This window comes from Lutzomyia longipalpis, chromosome 4 (genome assembly GCF_024334085.1).
Source record: "Lutzomyia longipalpis isolate SR_M1_2022 chromosome 4, ASM2433408v1".
NCBI classification, from domain to species: Eukaryota; Metazoa; Arthropoda; class Insecta; order Diptera; family Psychodidae; genus Lutzomyia; species Lutzomyia longipalpis.
The window spans coordinates 12,290,727-12,311,773 of NC_074710.1; the positions used below are offsets into that span (position 1 = coordinate 12,290,727).

At 38.1% G+C, this 21,047-nt stretch overlaps 3 protein-coding genes across 3 annotated transcripts; 1 reads left to right on the plus strand and 2 right to left on the minus strand.

Annotated features, from left to right (window-relative positions):
- Positions 1-1,491: 1,491 nt before the first annotated feature.
- Positions 1,492-8,741, plus strand: LOC129796340 (major facilitator superfamily domain-containing protein 6). The gene is made up of 10 exons (XM_055838157.1): positions 1,492-1,640; positions 1,991-2,149; positions 3,436-3,774; positions 3,850-4,334; positions 4,411-4,779; positions 4,856-5,484; positions 5,556-5,602; positions 5,674-5,777; positions 5,841-6,027; positions 6,852-8,741. The coding sequence occupies exons 3-9, from the start codon at positions 3,504-3,506 to the stop codon at positions 6,024-6,026; spliced, it is 2,091 nt and encodes a 696-aa protein (XP_055694132.1). The 5' UTR covers positions 1,492-1,640; positions 1,991-2,149; positions 3,436-3,503; the 3' UTR covers position 6,027; positions 6,852-8,741.
- A 43-nt stretch (positions 8,742-8,784) lies between these two features.
- Positions 8,785-13,955, minus strand: LOC129796341 (histone deacetylase complex subunit SAP130). The gene is made up of 6 exons (XM_055838158.1): positions 13,698-13,955; positions 13,488-13,597; positions 13,317-13,424; positions 13,074-13,226; positions 10,411-12,773; positions 8,785-9,137 (listed from the first exon to the last, which is right to left on the minus strand). Exons 1-6 carry the CDS (start codon positions 13,823-13,825, stop codon positions 8,883-8,885), a joined length of 3,117 nt encoding a protein of 1,038 aa, XP_055694133.1. The 5' UTR covers positions 13,826-13,955; the 3' UTR covers positions 8,785-8,882.
- Positions 13,956-14,678: 723 nt separating this feature from the next.
- LOC129796342 (ubiquitin-protein ligase E3C) lies at positions 14,679-19,686 on the minus strand. The gene is made up of 6 exons (XM_055838159.1): positions 19,252-19,686; positions 18,784-19,181; positions 17,396-18,712; positions 16,007-16,113; positions 15,092-15,936; positions 14,679-15,011 (listed from the first exon to the last, which is right to left on the minus strand). Exons 1-6 carry the CDS (start codon positions 19,582-19,584, stop codon positions 14,844-14,846), a joined length of 3,168 nt encoding a protein of 1,055 aa, XP_055694134.1. The 5' UTR covers positions 19,585-19,686; the 3' UTR covers positions 14,679-14,843.
- Positions 19,687-21,047: the final 1,361 nt, after the last annotated feature.

Genomic DNA, 21,047 nt, shown 5'->3' on the forward strand with positions numbered 1-21,047 from the left:
TCTCTTTTGATTGTGCTAAAGGAGTTTATTCATTTTTGTGGCTCTTTCTGTGCTGCAAATGGTCAAGAAGATACTAGAAGGTATCTAAAAAGGTATGTAAAAAATTGAATTCTAAAGAAAAGGAGTCTATTCACTTTTGTTTTTATAATTACTTCATCCAAAATTAGTGAAATGAAACTTAAACAAAAGTTGACAAATCTAGATTCTGATACAAATCTTTTCTTTTTTTCCTTACAATTCGTCAGTTATAGGATTTTTGGTATTCTGGGAAAAATCTTATAAGCCTTATAAGATTTTGACATTTTATTTCTTTCTTTAAACAGGTTTCTGACAAATTACTTTTCTAAGCCTCTGTAAAGTTCTTTCTGACTTTTCTGGAACAACTAATTCTTTGTTTATTTTTATAGAACGACAACAGAACGATTTTAAAAACATTAAACTGTCAAAATCTTACAAGAACTTTAAAGTTGTTAGAAAAGAAAAGAAAAAAATTGTTTCAATTTACCCCATATAATGAACAAATTGTTTTCTCGACCCAGGGGAATTCTCATAGCTGACTAGACTCCTTTCAGAAGAAATTATTGAAAATTCAAGGATTTCTTGGTCGCAGAATACGACTCAAAACTTAAATTCTTTGTTTTTTTTTTATTCTCACTTTCTTAACCCCGAATATATTCAAGATTTTTGCTTTGTTTTGTTTTAATTTTTGCTTTATTTTTAAGGGAGAGAAAATTCTACAAATTTAATTCGCCCCATTAATGATTGAAAATACCTCAAAATTTTCGCACAAAAATAAAAGTGGAAGAGTTCAGGAAAAGCTGAAAACGCTCAAAAGCTCACAATTCCCGTTGAAATTGAGCAAGATCCTTGTAAGAAATTCTTCTAAGAAAAACTTCTTTTCCTTTTACAATTCTGCAGATTAAGATTTTTTCAAATTGACTTAATTGACCCCACCCATAATTGTTATGGTTATTTATTTTTTTTGCAATGATTTCTTCAAAAGCTGGCATTAGGAAATGCTTTAGGAAAGCTTAAAGAGACTTTATTTCAACTGAGAATTTTCCTTCTACACATACTTTTACTTCGAATGTGAATTTTCCTCTATTTTCATTTATTTTGTTCATTTGTCTTAGGAGTAATAAGAGTAATAATTTTATTTATGTAATTTAATTTTTCCATAAAAATAACCGAGGAGTGCTATTAGTCCACAAAGATTGTTCTTTTAATTAGAGTTTAATTTACATTTAATTTTCTCTTTGATTCCAACTATATATACTACAGTACAGTACCTAAGGAATAAGGAATTCTATTTTAGGACTAAGGACTCAAAAAAAAATGAAACTTTAAATTTTAAAAACATCTCTGTTCTCTGCTTTAAATGATTATAGAAAAAAAATCCCGCCATGGCCAGGAAGGGCGAGACTTGCGCATTTGGAGCTTCCTGGTCCCGTGGAATGCTATAAATTCTATCGATCCCCTTCAGTACCTGTCATTTGTGTTCGGTGTGCTGTTGAATATTCTTGTGTGGTGACCTTTTTTGGGGACTCTCCCTCACTGAGACTCCTGGCCATTGCTGGGCAAGAGCCCCCATCGGCAGTGAAGTGTGTTGAATTTTTTCCCTGAGAATTCCGTGGAATTTGGTGAGTTTCTCCCCCATTGTTGGCCCTTTCAATCAATCAACCCCCTTTTGGTGTTCAACTCTATCAAGAGCCATTTTTGCACCCCCCACCGTGTGACACATTTTGCATGTGTGCAAAAGAGGAAAATTGTTGCCAAAGACATCAAAGGAGGAAATTATAAATTTACTGTAAATTGCACATTTTCAATATCCTCTACAATATCCTGTTTTTATTCCATCACAATGTACCTACCATGTCTAGTACTGTGCCCATGGCAGGTGATGCAAAAAAATGGTGGAGCCTCCCCATCCATGTGTGGAGGGTGAAATTCAATTTTGTATATGGAATAAATTTTATGACATCACTCACAGGGATTTCTTCCGAGAATTTGCATCCGCAGCTGCATCTCCGTTTGCATATACAGGAAGGACACTCACAAGGTGCTTCAGCCACATTAGATTTTTTGCACATCCTTCCTGACCTCAATGGACGCCTGAGCCACAACATACAGGAAGCTTTCTAAGAGTAAAGTGAGTTATATATTTTATTTTTCTCGCATTTATATTCATATCGACCCATGTTGCTCCACGCATAGAGAGATTCATCTGCTAAATTCAACATGAAGCCCTTTTGTCTCACCAACCCTTCAAACTTTTTTAATTGGCAAAATTAATATAATTTGTAAAGGTTTTTGTTTTCATTTAAATAGTGTTAAATCAAATTTACCAAATTAATTGTTAAAATTAAAACACATTTAGTTAATTGGATAAAAAACTTTTCACTCCACATGATAATTTCAAGTTTTAATTGTTTCGATTTTCCTAAAATTCTACAAAATTATTTTTAAAAAATAAATGTTTTAAAATTAAATATTATTCCAAGCTATTTAGTATTGTAAAAGCTTGAAACTCTTTTTCTCAGAATCATTAAAATATTGGGAAAAGAAAATAAGGAAGAAAATGAAGTGCTATATTATTCAACATTTTAGTTCATTTAAAATAACCTAAAAGTCTCAATGGCATCTTTCAAGATGGCGTCACAAATCTGAACAAAACAGCAACTAAAGATGCACTTTGATTTTAAATGAATAAAGAGCTATAATATAATGCTGAAAATTTTAAATGGAAAATGAGCGAAGGGAAATAAAAAGTTTTTAAGGTTAAAAATCGTTGAAAACATTCAAAAGAAGTAGCATTTTTGCAATTGCAGCCATGATTCTTTTTATCACGTTAAAACTATTAAAAATATGATTTTTTTTCAAAAAATTGTTCAAACTTTTCAATCATTCAACCCTGATTAGATAGCCTTCATTTATCAGAGACTTATTGGAAGCTTATAGGAAGGGAAAGGATACATCCTGCCCAAAATATAGGATCAGTGAAATGAAAATGAACATCAAGCTGAAAGAACATGGCGTAAGGCAGATTGAATGAATACGCTTTTATTGCAGATAAATTTGATCAATCAAGCTTTTTCTTTTTAATTGAGAACTTACGAGAGTTTGTGATAGAGATTTGAGCCAGAAAACGTTCTCGGAAGGACATATAGTGACTCACATATCCCTAATAAGCATTCATTCTTCCATTTCCCTAATTTTTGCGATTTTTGCTAAAAAAAAATCAATTTAGCATAATTTTTAACATAAAATGTTTCGTTGTTTATTATGAATAACATAAGAGCCGAAACGAACGTTCAGGCATATCTTCCCCCTATGGAGGGTCAGGACACAATAGATGGATGAAATGAACATTTTCTTTATTTTTAAGGATAATAAAATGTCTTTTAAAAACGACTTTTTTTAAAAATTTATTTGAAGAAAACTCACAAAAGAAAAGGCAAAGAAGAAGCACATCGAGGCAAAGGGACAGAGTTGAGGCAGGGAAAATGGAGCAGTTGAATGATGAATACTCGGAGTATGGCCAGCAGCGTGCCCCACCGGCTCACTACCAACAAGCACGCCCGATGGTGGACCCGGAGGCGGAAGGTGAAGTGGATCCCAATCTCTATCCACAGGCGAAGGAGTCAACGCACAAAATTCGCGGACGTTACGATATTATTGAGATGTTCTGCGGTTCTGTGGATCAGGAGCTACTCTTCGTGAAGACCTTCTACTTCTTCTTCTACTCGGCATTTGGATCACTCTTTCCCCTCATGGGTAGATCTCCTTTTTTTTCACAAATTTCAAAGATTTGAAAAAAAGGAAAAATATTTTTTTTTATCCTTTTCTCAGGCGTCTACTTCAAGCAGATGGGCATGAATCCTGGGCAGTGTGGTCTACTGATTGGCATACGTCCTTTTGTGGAATTCCTCTCAGCTCCCTTCTGGGGTAGCTATGCTGATCGCTGCAAGAAAGGCAAAACCCTCCTATTGGCATCGCTATCCTGCTGGATCCTCTTTACACTACCACTGGGTTTCATCCAACCACCAGCCACAAGTTGCCTAGAAAGGCGCAACGCCACTGATTACGAGCTTAAAGTCCCACAGGCACCACGGATTCTCAAGCGTTCCATCAGTGATACCAACTGGGCTCTGGATATGAGCTCTGAGCATCTCAGTGAAGGTGTTGAGCAGTATGAACGCGCAAAGAGAGCCGTAAGACCACTATCTGAGGCTGGTGTGTCACCTCTTGATGTTCGCTATGCCACCAACTACAATGCTAAATTGCACGGAAGCTGGGTTTCCCCGCTTTTCTCCTCCATTGTCTACCGTACTGAGGTAAGTCGTTGGTGTTTGTAGCAGAGCTTAAATTATATTTCAAATAATTAAACTTTAATTTAAAAAAAAATTCCAGGACATTCAAAAGGCTTTCTTCCTCCTGATCCTCCTTGTGATCATTGGAGAATTCTTCGCAGCACCTGCAATTACTTTGGCTGATTCGGCTGTAATTACAATCCTCGGCGATGATGCAGATCGATATGGGCATCAGCGTATGTTTGGCTCCCTCGGATGGGGATTGGCTATGTTTTTCGTTGGGATAGCATTGGATCACTCAACGGCATTCCCCGATCATCCGTGTGGTCCGGAGAAGGAGGAGAAGAACTATACAATTTGCTTTGCTACCTTCTCCGTTCTCATGGGTGCTGCACTGCTAACTGCCACGCAAATTAACTTCAAGTACGACTACGAGGAGCCTACAGCGACTGAGGAAGCTCCTGGAGAGGTAAGTGCGCATCAGGGGTTGTTTTTGACAGAAGAGTAGTAGTTAAGAAGTTTTCCAACTTTGTGTACCATTGCAGGTGAAACCAAGCTATGAGGATGAGATGCAAAATCAACTGGCTGCGCAGCTTCAACTTCCTTCACTGGCTGCACCCACAAAACCAGCTGGATCTTCATTAACGTCTGATCTGGGTGCTCAGACAAAGATGTTTGCCCAGACAACGCGTGAAATGCCCGAATGGGTGACAGTGCTGAAGCAATTTAAGGATCTAAAGTGCGGCAGTTTCCTCTTTGTTGCCTGGTTCATGGGATTCGGTATTGGGTTGATCTTCACATTCCTCTTTTGGCACCTTCAAGACTACGGGGGCTCCCCGACACTGTTCGGTGTTGCATCCGTTATCAATCACATCAGTGAGATATTTGCCTACTTCTTCAGCTTTCGACTCATTACACAAATTGGGCATGTCAAAGTGCTCTGCTTGGGTCTAGTTGGGAACATCCTGCGCTTCCTCTACATTTCCTACTTGAAGAATCCATGGTGGGTGTTGCCGTTTGAATTTATGCAGGGCATCACTCATGCTGCCGTCTGGGCAGCCTGTTGCTCCTACATTGCCCACAACACCCCACAACCTCTTCGATCATCGGCACAGGGTGTTCTTCAGGGTCTACATCATGGACTTGGAAGGGGATGTGGTGCTGTCATTGGCGGGTGAGTTAGAAGAAAGTTTTCTCTATTGGTTTACGGCTGGGATCATCTAAGGGGATTTTTCTTTTATCTAGGATCTTTGTAACATACTTTGGGACTACAGCTACCTTCAGGGGCTATGGTGAGCTTCTAAAATCAATTTTAATGAGTTTCAGATTGAAATTTTGCATTTTTCTTCACTTTTTTTCTCAGGTATCACCTGCATTTTTGTCCTGGCTGCATTCATCTTCATCAATTTCTATCGCAAGGAAGGAGGATTTGTATCAGATATCCCCATGACTGAAGATCCACGTCAGGTAAGATAATTCTTCTTATTTCCTTCTCGCTTCTTTATTTTAATTTTTTTTTCTCGGCTTTAGGTGGCCGAAGAGACTTCACATCTAGCTCCTCATGGAGTCCCCAGCAATCCTATCCCACGAGCATTATCCAGCACTCGTCTAAATGAAGTTTCACACATTAACGACAACTACGGTGCTTCATACCAATCAACTGGAGGCAATTTGGACATACCCGGTGGCTCCCCGAGGAATCCATTCCAGAAATAAGGTACCAAAAGTTATTTAAAAAAAATTCAAGATGGCTGCAAACAATAATTTCATAGGTTCTATGTCATCATTCAGGACACAAACCGTGTGTTTATTTTTCTTTGGTTTATGCCCTGAATCATCTATATATATATAACATAATATCCTACCCATTGTTAATGAATCCCACAGAAAGCTAAATAATATTATACAAAAATAATCAGCAGTTTAATTTATTTTTTATTTCTTTTAAAAAAGAAAAAGAAAAAGTTGCTCGTTACTCCTCCTGGTGAGCACAGAATTTTGACCAGAAAAAAGCATTTAGCAAAGAAAAAAAATTGAGTATAAAATTAAGAATTTCTAGGCTAGCGCATTGCAAGAGTATAGGTATTAACTAAGAAAAATTGATGAATAAAAAACATAGAAAATCGAGGTCAGTTTAGGTTATTTTTAGTAGATAAAACAAACGATGTTGACCTCTCTATTTTATTGGGGGACACTTTTTTTAGGAGAAAAAAGGAAAGAAAAATTCAGTGATTTTATGATCTTCATGAAGAAAACTGCGAATTAGATATCTCCGTGAAAATTATGCAAAAAAACATAGAATTTAAGGAAATAATAAAAATTCAGAAAATCCATTTAAAAAAAAAACGTTCACTGTTTAATCTTCACTATAAATGTTCATGATTATTTTCTTTTTATTATTTATGTAATTTCCTTTAAGCAGCTGTTGCTTTTAGCTTCGCTGAAACTTGAAAAGCTCAAATTCTAAAACAAAAAAATACATAACCAGAGTAACCAGACAAAAAAAAACTATGATATATTAATCTACTTTTTGTCCCGCAGCAACGACAAACAATGAATTTTTTGCTCTACAAACCGCAAGAAAAAAAATAGAATTTTGGTCCATTCAACAAACACATATCTGTCCTTAAACATTGCAAGAAAAGCATGCTTTAAATTTATGCTTAAAAACATGTAATACAAAGAAATGCTAATGGGGAAGCTCCCTCGTAAAAATATGTGATTATTTTTGTGAAAGAAAAACATGATATTTTAAGGAATTAAAGGAAAGAATTTGGCAAAGGAAAATACTCAATAAACCAAGAAAAAAATAAAACTAAAGATTACCTAAAATTTTGCACTTGGAAGTAAATTGTTTTATTTTAGGTGTGTGTCTATGCTAAAACTGGTAAAACATAGAATATTGATTTAATAGGAAAATATCGTGAATTTCAAGAATGGCATAAACATAAAGCTTTTAATGTTGCAGCATTTTTGTTGAAATTTGTTATATACATTTTTATTCATTGCGATGTTTTACAGTCAGTACACAAACGCTTTTATGTATTTAGTAAATGAAATTGATTTACAATCTTCAGAAATAATTTTAATTTAGTTTTTTTTTTAATTCAGCGTAATAAATTCGATGTTAATTTTAGCAAAGACACAAAATATAGAAAAACAATAAAAATTAACGCATAGCAATAAAACAAATAACAAAGGATTTGCTTCATTTTCGCAAGCACTGCATATAGAATCGTAGATTAAATCACATTGACAAACTAGCCTTAAACGTTGAGGAATATCTAGAAACATAGACATCTTTTTTCGTACCTGCTTATTCTGCAATCAACATATCATCGAATTTGTTTTATTTTGCAAATAAACTGTTCTATTTGCAATGTGTCCATACTAAGTTTTTAATGTTTTTTTGTTATTTTATCATAGAATTTTTGCTTTAAAAATTTACATTTTTAATTCAGTTTTTAAACTTTATAAAACATTAAGGATTGTAAATTACATCCTAATTGTTAATTAACATGATTTAGTTAGAAAATAATGTTGAATTTCATTGCTGAGTTTTTATGTTATAAAAATTCTATGTAATAAATATTTTGTTGTTAATATTTTTTTAAAAGTTGGAATTGATTATGTAATAATAAAGTAACAGAAACCAAGGAAAGTATAGAAAGTTGACCCTTGTACATAGGATTCTATGTTTTTACATGAACATTATTAGCGAAGACACATACCAATTTCTGCCAATTTAATTCCAAGTGCAAAAGATGAAAGAAATGAAGAAAAAATAGAAACTATGTGACACATCAGTATGGGATAAATAACTTCACACAAATCGCTTTATATCATCATCATATCATTTTTAAAGAGATAAGAAATATAAAAGAAAAAAAACTATATATTATACATAAACATAAAAAATATAGGTATTTATGATATACAGAATAAAAAAAAACTTTGAAAAATGTTATATTTAAAAATAGATAATATTGAATATTTATTGAGAAATTTAGGTTTTAACTAATTTAAAAAATAAATAAATAAATGAAAGAAAAATGAATAACGCGCCATCGGTAGCGGAGACACTATTTTGACTAATATTAGTAAGTTTCGTGTAGTATGACAAAAGGAAATAACTTGTATTGTATACTTTACCTTTTAGAGACAAAGAGAAATGTTTAAAAATCAGGAATAAAGGTTATTGCAAATGAAATGAAAATCTACCCAAAATACTCATTAATCTCCTAATCAATGTCTAACAAAACCAAAGAAAACTTTTCTGGATAAAAGATGGGAATTTGACGATGAATCTCCGCCGTGAGAACACATCAAATTCATATTGTTGTATAAATGTATCTCGTATTAGTGAATTGTACAGCACTTGTAAAGAATATTTGAGAATAATAAAATGCACTCTATGAAATGTTAAGAAAATATTCTTTTTCATTTTTCTTGAAAAAGAAAAGAAAACTCTTCATTTAGAGATTAAATCATTTTTTGTTTTATTGATAAAATCTTCTTTATAAGTAAAATGTGCACAAAAAAACATCCTTCCTTGGCGTTCTCGTCATTTTTTTATGTCTTCTCGCGCTTCTTGAAGTTCCTCTTTGACGCACACCGGTGGATAATGTCAGACACGTGGGATTTGTGATCGAAGATCTTCATTATCTGCCCCCGGGCCTCATTTACCCCATCAATGATCACCTTACTCCTCTGCATGTTCCCCTTGAGCAGATCATTCACACGATCCACATCTGGATTCTGCTCGTGCGCCTCCATCACCTGCAGCATCGAAGACAATTTGTCGTACACTTGAGACTCCAGCTCACACTGAAAAAAATTAAAGAGAAAAAATTTGGTAAATTATTTTTTCTTTTATTATCCAAAAAAAAACAAGATCTCTGCTTAAATAATTCGTCAAAAATTCGATATTTTCTGCATTAAAAATAAAAATATTAACCCTATGAAAAAAAAACACAAATTGAGGAGTAAAGGCATAAAAAGTACAAAATTAAAGTTTAAAAGTCGGTACTAAATTCAAGCTTCAACGTACTAAGGGATGGTCACGTTATTTTGGAAACTCTACAGGAACAAAATGGCCAAAATGTGAGAATTTCAAATGATTTTTTTGAGCACAAAAATTTAAATTTAAGTTGAAATTTTTTTTTCTTTTTAATTTTAAAGACACTCAAGTTGATGAGAAAATACCTGAATAGTACTAAAATGAAGCCTAAAAAGTAATAAATTTAAGTCGAAATAGTGCTTGATTCAAGCCTAAAAGTACTAAATAATCATAAAGTCTCAGATTGAGGATAAGAATTCTTTGAAAAAAAGTACTAAATTCAAACCAAAAAGATCAAAATTTAAAATGTACTAAAAGTTAGCCGAGAAGTACTCAATTCAAGCCTAAATTCATGTGGATTTCAATCCTAAAAAGGCTCAGATTGATAAGCAAAAGCCTAAAAGTACTAAATTCAAACCGAATTGTACTAAATTCAAGCTAAAAAACTAATTTGCTTTTTAATTATGAAGAAGCTCATATTGAGAATCAAAAGCTTAAAATGTACTAAAATCAAGCCTAAAAAGTACTAAATTCAAACTTAAAATAATTGTTCGGTTTTTAATCATTTAATCATCATTAAAGTCTTTGATTAACAAACAAATGTTTAAAAAGAACGAAATGAAAGCCTTAAACATACTAAATTCAATACTGTTCAATGAATTCTTGATGAGCAATGAAGCAAATCCTGTCTTAAAAAATCGTAAAGTACTAAATTTAAGTCAAAAAGATAACTTAAGCATTAAAATGTACTAAATCTAAACCGAAAAGGGTACTAAATTCAAGCCCAAAAAGTACTAAATTCAGACTGAAAAAAATTCAATTTTTAATTTTGAAAAGTTTTAGAATGACAACTAAAATTCTACCTAAAAACGGAGTAAATTCAAGCTAGAAAAAAATTATTTAGAATAGAAAAATACTCAGATCTTCGGAATATTCGATTTTTTTTGCCAATATTCGAAAGATTTGCCCAAAAGAAAATCAAAATATTCTCCATATAAACACCCCCTTATCGAAAAATTAAATTTGAATAAATTAACTCACCAAATCCTCCATTTGGGCACTGAGATGATAAATCTTCCATCCATTGACCTTCTGCAGGACGTGCGCTTGATTAGCCAAATCCATCACTGACGGTCTCCTTTCCTCGCGTGGCTTCACATCCGAATAGCGCTGAAAATGATTATTTGCTGCCTTCCAGTTCTGCTTGTAGGTCTCCAGGAGGGAACACGTGCGTGGCTTCTTGATCGTCACCTCCTGCATTTGATTGTTATTCTCCTTATTATTCACTTGTGGCATTGTTGCCTTGGGAGCTTCGGGCTGCGGCGCTGCATCTGTCCCACTGTCAATTTGCTGCTTTCGTGGCTTCTTTCGGGGTGTTACCTCCACTTCGGGTGCTTCTGTGGCTTGCGCAGCTGATGTACTAGCAGCAAAAGCTGCACTCATTGTCGTGTATGCGAGTTCACTTTGTACCCGAAGTGCCATTGAGATTTCCTCAGGGTCTGGCATCTGTTGCTGCTGCTCAAGTCCCGGACTCGATGTGGCACTCACTGTTGTCGAACCATCCGTGGACGGAGGTCTTGGGGGTGATGGCATGTCCATTTTGATCTCCTTCTCCGGCTCTGGCACCGGTGTGGGTGCCTTCCCCATTGACTGGAGGATTGGAACGAGATTTTTAACCCCCTTCGGTGCAACGCAGATCCCTTCACTGTCACGTTTGCGTAAAATACTCGGACGTGGACTTGCTGGAGCTAGTTTAGCTGGCATTGGGATGATCATATGCTGCTGCTGCTGTGGCTGCTGTTGGGAGACATTGGATGTTGGTTGTGTCATTGTAATAATCTGATGCGTTCCCTGCTGCCCAGTGGTGGAGCTATCAACAATCAGTTGGGGCATATTCGGTTGAAAACGCACCGGGACAGTTTGTACGGCAGCTGTTTGTGCCTGTGTACCGGATGTTGATGGGACAAGTCCGTGAATTTGACGATTCCCCCCAACAACGGCGAATGAACCACCAGCTGATGAGTAGCTGATACTCGTAGCTGTACCACTGGCAGATGATGTGAGTGCCAATTGCATTCCGGACACAGTGACAGCTGCTGACACCGGAGTAGCACATCCGGAAGTTGCAGGACGCTGCTGTATGAAGACACCGGAAACTTCCGTAGATTGCTGCTGGGGCAGAACTTTTGCAATTGGCGGCACAGACACCACCTGACTCACAACGTTACCACTTGAAACGGAAATTCCGGGTACGCTGGTACGTACAATGGCTGCCTGACTGGAAACCTGCTGCTGAACCGGTGTGACAGCTGTCTGCCCTGCACCGGGACGTGCTGCAATGGCCAAGGGGACAACAGTGGCCCCACTCGATGGATTCTGCGTTGCCGTGAGAAGTTGTTGCTGATTCACAGCAACCAGCTGATGTGCCTGCCCCGTAATGGCACCCTGTTGATTCACACTCACAATCTGCGCAATTGACTGACTTCCCGCCGTCTGACTACCCATCCCACCCATGCCTCCGGACACTGTATGATGCGTCTGAGACTGCAGTTGCCCCGTTTGTGTGCCACTAACTTGCGCCAGAGCCGGTGCAGCACTTCCTGTTGCCTGTGTCGCCCCCTGCGATGGGAGCTTCCCCACGTGCGTGATTGTGAGCGATGGTTGTACCTTTCCGGTGCCCAGATTCGTTGCTGTTGCACTTCGCTGCGTCCCCGTGGGGGTATTCATGATCACCGGATGGAGTGTCATGAGATTCCCCGCAAGGCGACTTGCACTGATCACCTGAGCCGTTCCACCAGCCGGGGGTTGCTGTACTTGAATTATTCTTGTTGCCGGAAGTGTTCCCGTGGCCGTGAGACCACCACCAGTTGTCTGGGAGGTGCGTGCTTGCGTGGGGATGGTCGTGAGGACACTCGAAGGTGCCAAAACGGGTACACTTGGGGCACGAATGCTGATATTTGCCGCACTGACACGCACTCCAATCCCTGCCGCCGACAGACGGGCATTGCTCAGCTGAATGGGACGCACCTGGCGTGGGCCACCGAGGGATGTTGCCACGGCAAGACGCTGCCCGGGGAATTGCTGTTGCGGATTTGAGACACTACTGTAGACAAGAGTTGCCGTCTGCTGACGCGGAGCACACTGAACGGCGGCCAGTGTGGCAAAAATCTGCTGCTGCGATGCCCCCGATACCGTCTGAGCACCCGTTGTTGCCTGCCCACTCTGTCCAGCTGGCGATGCAGCCACCACATTTGCCGTTATCGTTGCCCCAGCTGTCGTGGTGACGCTACTCGTGCCCGGCGTTAGCATTCGCTGTGGACGTGGTGCCTGACTTATACTGGCACGAATTAGCTGTGCTGGGACCTGAACAGTTCCCGACATCCACGTTGCAGCTCCTTGTACAGCTGCACATAGAAATTTCAAAGTATTTAGCAAACTTTTTCCGGAAGTTTTTCCAAAAAAAAAAAGCTCTTTTGTGGGGAAGAAGATTCAGATTAGTAGAAATCATAGTCAGGGGAGCTTCGTGACTCCCCCAATGATCAGTTTCCACAGCTTTTAGGCCGTGGTTGGGTGACAAAAATGCCCCCCATTAGCTAAGTTCATCACATTACCCTCTTCCCCGGGATTCGAACTCACGGCAGTGCGGTCAAGGGGTGAACCCTTTAGCACTCTGGGCCATAAGTGATGGACAATTAGGAACTCACCTGGAGAGATGACTGTTGCTGCTGGTGATGGTGTTCTCGGTGGTGCTGTACTCCGTACGAATGTTGAACTTATTTGTGCCCCTGGGGGTGTTGGGGTACGTGGATTAGTTGCTACTGCCCTGGCTCCTGCCATATTTGTCACAGTCGTCACCCCTAGGGAACATCCGGAAAGAAATAAAATTAATTACTCGTGGAAACTTCCTTGCAGGGATTCCTTTTGATTCCTCTTGCTAAAATCCTTACCTCTTGGCACATAAGTTGTCGGAGTCTGTGTCCGGGTGACTGTAATGGATGTCTGAGAGATACTTCGTGCCGGCAATGCCGTAATCTGTGTCCTTCCGGATGTGTCAACTGCCAAAGAAAACAAAACTTTGTACCAAATTGGGGCCACAGACAGCCTCCAAAGCTACTCACCTTGCTTTATCATCGCCTGGGGCGGCATTAAATGCGTCTGGATGATTTGTGCCGTTCCCGAAGTCTGTACGGCACCTGCAATGAGTCTCATCTGTGGCTGTCCAATTGTTCTACAAGACACCCCAAGAAAGAAAACAAATATTTTTAAGGAAATTCTCCGGGAGAATTTGTAGTAAAATTAGAAGCGCCCCCCTTTTTTTGAGCACCTACCGAAAAGTTTGCTGTGTTTGCGTTTTCCCGTCTGTTGCTGGCTTCACAAGGGCCACCTTGGGAGCTAGATCAATTGGGAAGGCGATTGTCTTCCCCACGGGAATCTTATCGCCCTCCTGACCACTCATTTTGTCACTTTCTCACTTTTCTTGGCAATTTTTTTCACAAGCAAGCCAAATTATTTCAATGGCGGCGAAGACACATTTCCCACACACACACAAAGGTTCACAAAAACACAAATACATAGGGGGGAATCTTATGCGAAATTCCACGAAAACTGCCGAAGATTTCATCGATTTTCAGCACTCGGCGAAAAGCGATTAAAAATTTTCTAAGGGGTTTATCAATTTTTTTTTTAGAAAAATGAAGATTAAAAACAAACGTAATTTGCAAGAATTGTAAGATAAAATTTTTAAATAAATGACTTTGTACGTCAGGAAAGCTTAATCTATCTCAGAAAATTCTCTAAAAACTGTGAAAAACGGAAGAAAATTGCAAGAATTAGATAAAATTGGTTAACGACATTAGCGCCTCTAGTGTTGAACATTTCTCTTGGCAGAGATAATAACATAACCTTAAATTCGCACTCAAAATAAAAACAAACGCATCTGGGTTTTGCGCTACGCATTTTCTTATAAAATACCCGGAAAACTCCAAAAAAAAAATCATCAGAAAAGCAAAGAAAAGTGAAACAAGAAGTTTTTGAGATAAAATGAGTGAGCCAAGTTCATCAAAAGACTCCGCTGTGACGAAAACAGCAATGGTTTATGTTTGTGGAGGTTAGTTTTGCATGCCTCCCTTACCATTTTTCCCGAATTTTCACATTTTCTGCATTAATTTTCCAGAATGTCATCACGAGAACGACATGAGACCACGAGATCCCATCCGATGCCGTGAATGTGGCTACAGAATTATGTACAAGAAGCGTACAAAGCGATGTAAGTATTCAAAAAAAAAAAAAACATTCCGGGAGTTCTTTCCGGGTCTAAAATTTCATTTATTATGTTTTTAGTGGTCGTTTTTGATGCACGCTGATTTCCACACACATAGATCTCAATATATAATTTTTATTTTAATGTATAATTAAATCCTTTCAAATAAAGTTTTCCTCTTGTAGGAGAAATTATTCTTGGGATGGTAAATAAATTAGCTTAATTCAAAACCGGAACCACTATCAATTGCATAGAGTAACTTCATTCGCATTGTTTCCTCGTTCTGGAATGGGGGGAGCTTGAGTAGATTTAGACATGTACTTGCTGATGGGAGTCTCTCGGTATTCACAGCATCCTGTATGCAAAAGGGTGGGTCGAGTTCCTATAAAATTTTACGAGAAAAAAAAAAGATTAATTTTCAAAAGAAAAGAAAATTCCGTCAAATTGAGTTTCGCTCTTTACCCGGAAGCCAAGTAGTGGTGGCCTGGAGCAGCTGGTGACAAACTTGAGAAATTGTCTCTTCTGAATGTCTGTGAAATTCTCAATGACACGCCAAAAGAGGATGATCGTTGGGTGATCTTCTGTGTAGTTTCCGCCGTATTTTGTGTGACACTTGAGATCCTGCACGCAAATTGAATGCTCCGCCCCCGAGATGAGAAGTTGGAATTCTTTGTTGCTGAAAATTGACACCCATTCCGTCGGGATGACATTCTGCAATCCCTCCCGGAAGGCCAAGCATTGCGGACGAATTTGGCGATTTAGTTTGTAATCCGCCATAAGGTGAATGTATTCCATCCTATTGTGATTCGTCACAGCAATATTGCTCCCATCGGGCTTCAATTCCACCACACGCGTCTCCCCCAATTCCTCACAAACCACCGTAAAATCCAATCCCAACTCACTCACATCCCCATCGTAGGCTTTGAGGCTCAGCAGGTTGCGATGGAGTACAGGATCAAGGGATGCTAGTTGATTTATATCCACATCTGGATACTTACTGACCAACTTTGAGAGAAAAAACTCCGCCAGTGGTACTTCAACGAGTAAATTCTCATAGAGAGCCTTCCCCAGGATGCGTCCAATGAAGTAGTAGTGCTCCTTAAAATCCTCCACAATCTTCCCAGCACCGGGATTTGGGTACAATTTGTTATCCGTGGTGATCATGAAGAACCCACGATGGGGATCGAAGGCTGTCTTAAGGAGTTCCGAGAGGAATTCACGAAAAATTCCACCACCATCAATTCCCACCTCTTCCAATCCTGCGGCATTTATCATTTGAATTTTGAATTTTCCACGAAAATCAGGTTCTAAAAGAAAATTAATTAAAAATCATCAATTCTCATTGGTTTGAAAGGGAAGTCTCTACAAGGATCTCACCACTTCCATATGCCAGGGCATTGAAGGAATCTTCATAGATGTGAGATCGCCTAACTGTGAGGTGAATACGGGGCTCCACAAAGAATCTATGAGGTTCCCTTTGAGCTCTGAAAGCAAAGAAAATGAATCTATTTTAGAATTTTGCTCATTTTATTATTCTTAAAGGATTTTTTTTATGTTCAATTATAAACTATTGGCGAAGACAGAAATATATTTAAGAAAATGTTTTAAGTCTTTTCTTCAAAATTTTAAAGACGTTGAAAATAAGTAAAAAATGACGTGACGTTTTATTTCTAACAATTGACATTTTCTTTTCTAGTGCTTGAGGCTTTTTTTTTTATGTTTCTTTAGAAACCTTTAATACTTCAAATGCTTGACGTATTTTCACAACGTTTAACGTTTCTTTGATAACATTTGAAGCCCTTTTCTGACGTTTTATGATATCTTTTCTAACGTTTGACGTTTCTTTACAAGTTTGATGTTTCTTTCACAACATTTGATGTTTTTTTTTTAACTTTTGACGCTTCTATTCTAACGTTAAATTTTTCTTTAGATGTTTCACATTACTTCTGTAAAGTTTGACGTTTTTTTTATATATCTAATGCTTCTTTTCTATCGTTTGACTTCATTTAACTTCTGACGTTTTCCTAACGTTTGACGTTTCCTTTACAACATTTGATTTTTTTTAAACTTTTGACACTTTTCTCCTAACGTTTGACGTTTTCTACACAACATTTAAAGTATTTGTTAACTTCTCTTCTAACGTTAACTGTTTCTTTATAAGTTTGACGTTTCTTTCAGAACATTGGATGTTTTTTTTAACTTTTGACGCTTCTATTCTAACGTTAAATTTTTCTTTAGAAGTTTTATATTTCTAATTTTTGACTTCTTTTATTTTCTGACGCTTTTCTAACGTTTGACGTTTCTTTTTACGATATTTGATTTTTTTCAAAACCTTTGACGTGTTTTTTTTTAACGTGTGACATATTCTTTAGATTCTGATGCTTCTTTTCTAACGATTGACTTTTTTTTTAATTTGACGATTTCCTTACGTTTGACGTTTCCTTTACAACATTTGATATATTTTTTTTACTTTTGACACTTCTTTCCTAACGTTCAATGTTTGACGTTTCTTTCATAACATTGACGTATTTTTTAACTTCATCCGCTTCACTTCCAACGTTTCATTTTTCTTTACAAATTTTACATTTCCCTTCTAACGTTTGACTTTTTTTTCTGTTAATTTTTCATAACGTTAGAAAATATCCTCTCTAAACTTTTTTTTTTATATAAAAATAATTTCTTCTGACTTCTGGAGAAAAACCTGAACTTATGGAATTTTTAGGGGGCGAATTTTTACGTTCCTGCTATAAAAGTGATAAAACTCACCTCATCTTGTCCACCGTTAGAAGTTCCTGGAACATCACGACGCGACTATTGAAGGAAATTGTAAAGGGAATCTCCTTGAGAATTTTAATTGATCTTATCTGCTTGGCCGTCATGGGGATTCCACCGTTTTCCATCAATTGATCCGTTGAACTTGTTGTGGGGGTATTGAGAGAGATTAAATCCTCCTGCACAATGTGCTGCAAGTAGAAGACATTTGCACTCTTATCCAGGACAAGATTAAATGATGGTATATCCCAATGATTCATTGGGCAGAAGGACAGGCGCAAGTCCCGATTGTAGATTTGTCGCAGGAGGATGACGCAAACTTTGAAGATGTGCCGCCACTTGGTATTCCTCTCCAGTTCCATTGCTGTTTCACTCACATGCCCACTGGATGGATCAATGACGGGTTTGTAGTTATTTTTCAGCGTGATTTTCGTCTCTGGGAAGGCCAGGTCGATTATTTCGAGGCATAGCGTGGTAAGTCTGTGGCTAACTTCAATAATTTGGTCCACATTGAATGGCATTGGGCTGTTGTCTTTGTGCCCACCAATGAATTCCTCGTCGTGAAGTGTGGAGATTTTTTGACTTAGAAGCGTACAGAAGGTGGTCAGGATGGGTACGGAGGTATTTGCGCATTTAACGATGGCATTTGAGAAGGAACCACCCATTGTTCTACCCAATTGATCCACACTGAACCATGTGGCACGAATGAATTTGGATCTCTCCGCGAGAATTCCGAGCAACGAATGATTGGGTCCAGTTGTGGTGATTCTTCCGTAAATCATTAGGCTATTGCAGATGTGGCATGTAGCTGAAATTGCCTCATGATCATCAACGAGGGAATCAACGAATTCAGCAATTTTCGCCATATGACGCGAATCTCCGAGGATTTTTATGCTCTCCTGCAGTGCTTCCTCCTCAACACTCACCACACTCACGGACAATGGGAGATCTTCATCATCCTCCGAATCACTGTGATTCTCAGCTTGCCCCTCGAGGCGTTTCTCGGCAAAAAGTTGAACGCTATGATGGAGAATCCGGGAGAGGCTTCTCAGGTAGTACGACATAGTCTCGACATTCTTCACCAAATCCAGGTAGTAGCGATCAATGTAGAGAAGGGAATAGAGGAGGGAGCTCGAGTATAACGTTGTGGTTTCCGTGGTGGTTACATTCGAAAGGGATGCGAGATAATTGAGGAATTTCACGTAGGGGAATCTCTTGCACGTGACAAGGTAGGGAAGAAGGAGAATTTTGCTGGATTTTGTCAACTCTGGACTGAGAATGTGACGCAGGAAGTTCGTGAGAACGGCAATACTGCGAATTTATTGAAAGAGATGCTAAACAACACTCCTATCCTAGAAAAGGTCCTAAAATGATCGATTTACCTGAAATTCTCATTATCAGTGTGCTGGAGGAGATAGAGGGGCTTCATGGTGAGCTGGAGGTAGCGAAAACATAGCAAATTTGGTGTGATTTCCGCAGGATTGGTGGGTATGAGGGAACTCTGCTCATCAATTATGTGTCTCATGTAGTGGAAGAAGTTCCTCTGGAGTAGATACATGAGAAGCTCTACGACAATTTGTGACCATGGTGCTGGTGCATCGCCCACAATGAAAATTTCATACATTTGAAGAAGAATCTCCGGGGGATTCTTTATCGAGGCATGCAACTGCCGGAGAGCAATGTGAAGTAATTTCTGCAGACGATACTTCCAAATTTTATGTCGGAGAACATTGTGGAAGATAACTTGGGAGTCCTGTGTGATGATTTCGCAGATTTTCACCTGAAAAGTAAAAAAAGAAAAAAACTTGCAAGTCACGTAGAGACGGAAGTTACGCAGAGCAGCAACTCACCAATCTCTGGCAATCGTCATTCCGTGAGTGATCGTAGAAGAAGACAAAGCGCTTGAGGAGAAAATCCAGCTGCTGCGTAGCAATACGCGTGTTCTGTGTGTGGAAGAAGCTATCAAAGTTATCACGCTCTCGTGCCTTGATGCGCTGCCTCCAGAAGCAGCTGCGGAAGAAGGATTGAATTGTGAGGGCACTCGTTTCCTGCTGTCGTGCCTCCTCCCGTTTCTGCCGTTCTGTCTGCGCTCGCCTAATCACGGACTCACGATCCGGCATTTGGGATTGCCCACTAAAATTCTGCTCAGGACGACGACGGAAATCACCATTGAAGTTGTACATTTTTGCAAACAAAATAAAGAATTTCCTTTTTTCCAATTAGATTTTTGCTTTGTTTTTCACTTCCTGTGACGTTACTTTGACAACTTTGACAATCATCTGATTGGCTCACGATTCTCTCACTCGCACGTCACTGATACTGTTCCGCTCGCACCGAAAGTTTTTCGCAATTTTCTCGCCTTTCCCATCGAATTTCCCGACCGGAAGTAGTATTTAGTGGTCAGGAAGCGACACTTCGTCGATTGCCGATAAGTATTTCAAAAATCCGGTACGAAAAAAAATTGTCGTTTAAAATCTTCAACCGTCAAAAAAATTGCGAGCCCCAATTTCTGCATAGAAGCTTTCTGGAGAGCTCCAGAGCATTTGCAGATGCTCCAGGAGCCCCGAAAATGATTTTTTCTTGAAAAGAAAGAACGAATTTTCAAAATTTTAGAGGTTTTTTATCAGACTGAAATAAATCCGTTATATCTCGCCGAATTCAATCTTGGATATAGATTTATCTACGAATTCCAACGATTTTTGCGGACATTTCATTGGAATTTTACTTCGCGCCATTTTTACATAGGGAAATCGGGGAAAGCGGTGAATAGTTTTGAAAAATTGCATTTTGAAATAGCAAAAGAAGTAAATTTATTTACATTTTTCACATTAAGGGAGATTGGGGCTATTTAAATCAGTCCAAAAAATCAATTTTTGGTTTTTTAGCTCTTCTTTTGTAACCCTTTGCCATATTTTGGGTCCTTCCTAATTTTATTAACTCTAATTATTTTTCCCAAAGTTTTTCCTGGTGAGAAATGCTTTGAATTAAAATAAATGTGATTAAAGAATGACGTCCTAACTGATAATTAGACACAGAGAATTCACATCTTTAAATAAAATCGTTAATTCGTTAAAGGCGCCATGTTTGCTAAAAATGACGCTACGTCTGTAACGCTGCAAGTTGTTACTGAAAAATTATAGATTTTTTCGATTTTTTGCATTCTTCCAACTTATAGAATCACATATTAATAATAAAAAAAACATTTAAATAGTTTGTCTCTTTGACTGGCTTGACTTATTCGTGAAAGTAAAAGAGATTGTGGGGGAAAATAAGTTTTGTATTATTGAGGATTCTTCACTGCTGACTTCTCTTTTATCCAAAGTCATCCATATTTTTTTTCTCAGCAGAAGATTATTCAAAGTCCTTAAAAATAATAATTTTCCAACTTTTCTTTCGATTTGGGTTGTTCAATTAATCCATCGCAGCTACAACCAACCCACTCCACCCTTCTTAACCTTCCGTATGCATGCAGATAACATAAAAGAAGAAGTCAAAATGGATGAGTTGCTACTGTTCGCAATTCAGGTATCGTGACCAATATTAATTATCAATTAATTGAATATCTATTGGAATGCTTTTGGAGGGCTCCGTGCTATGTTGTGCTACCACTTCTTCTATACCTTCCTCCCCCGCACATATATCTTGC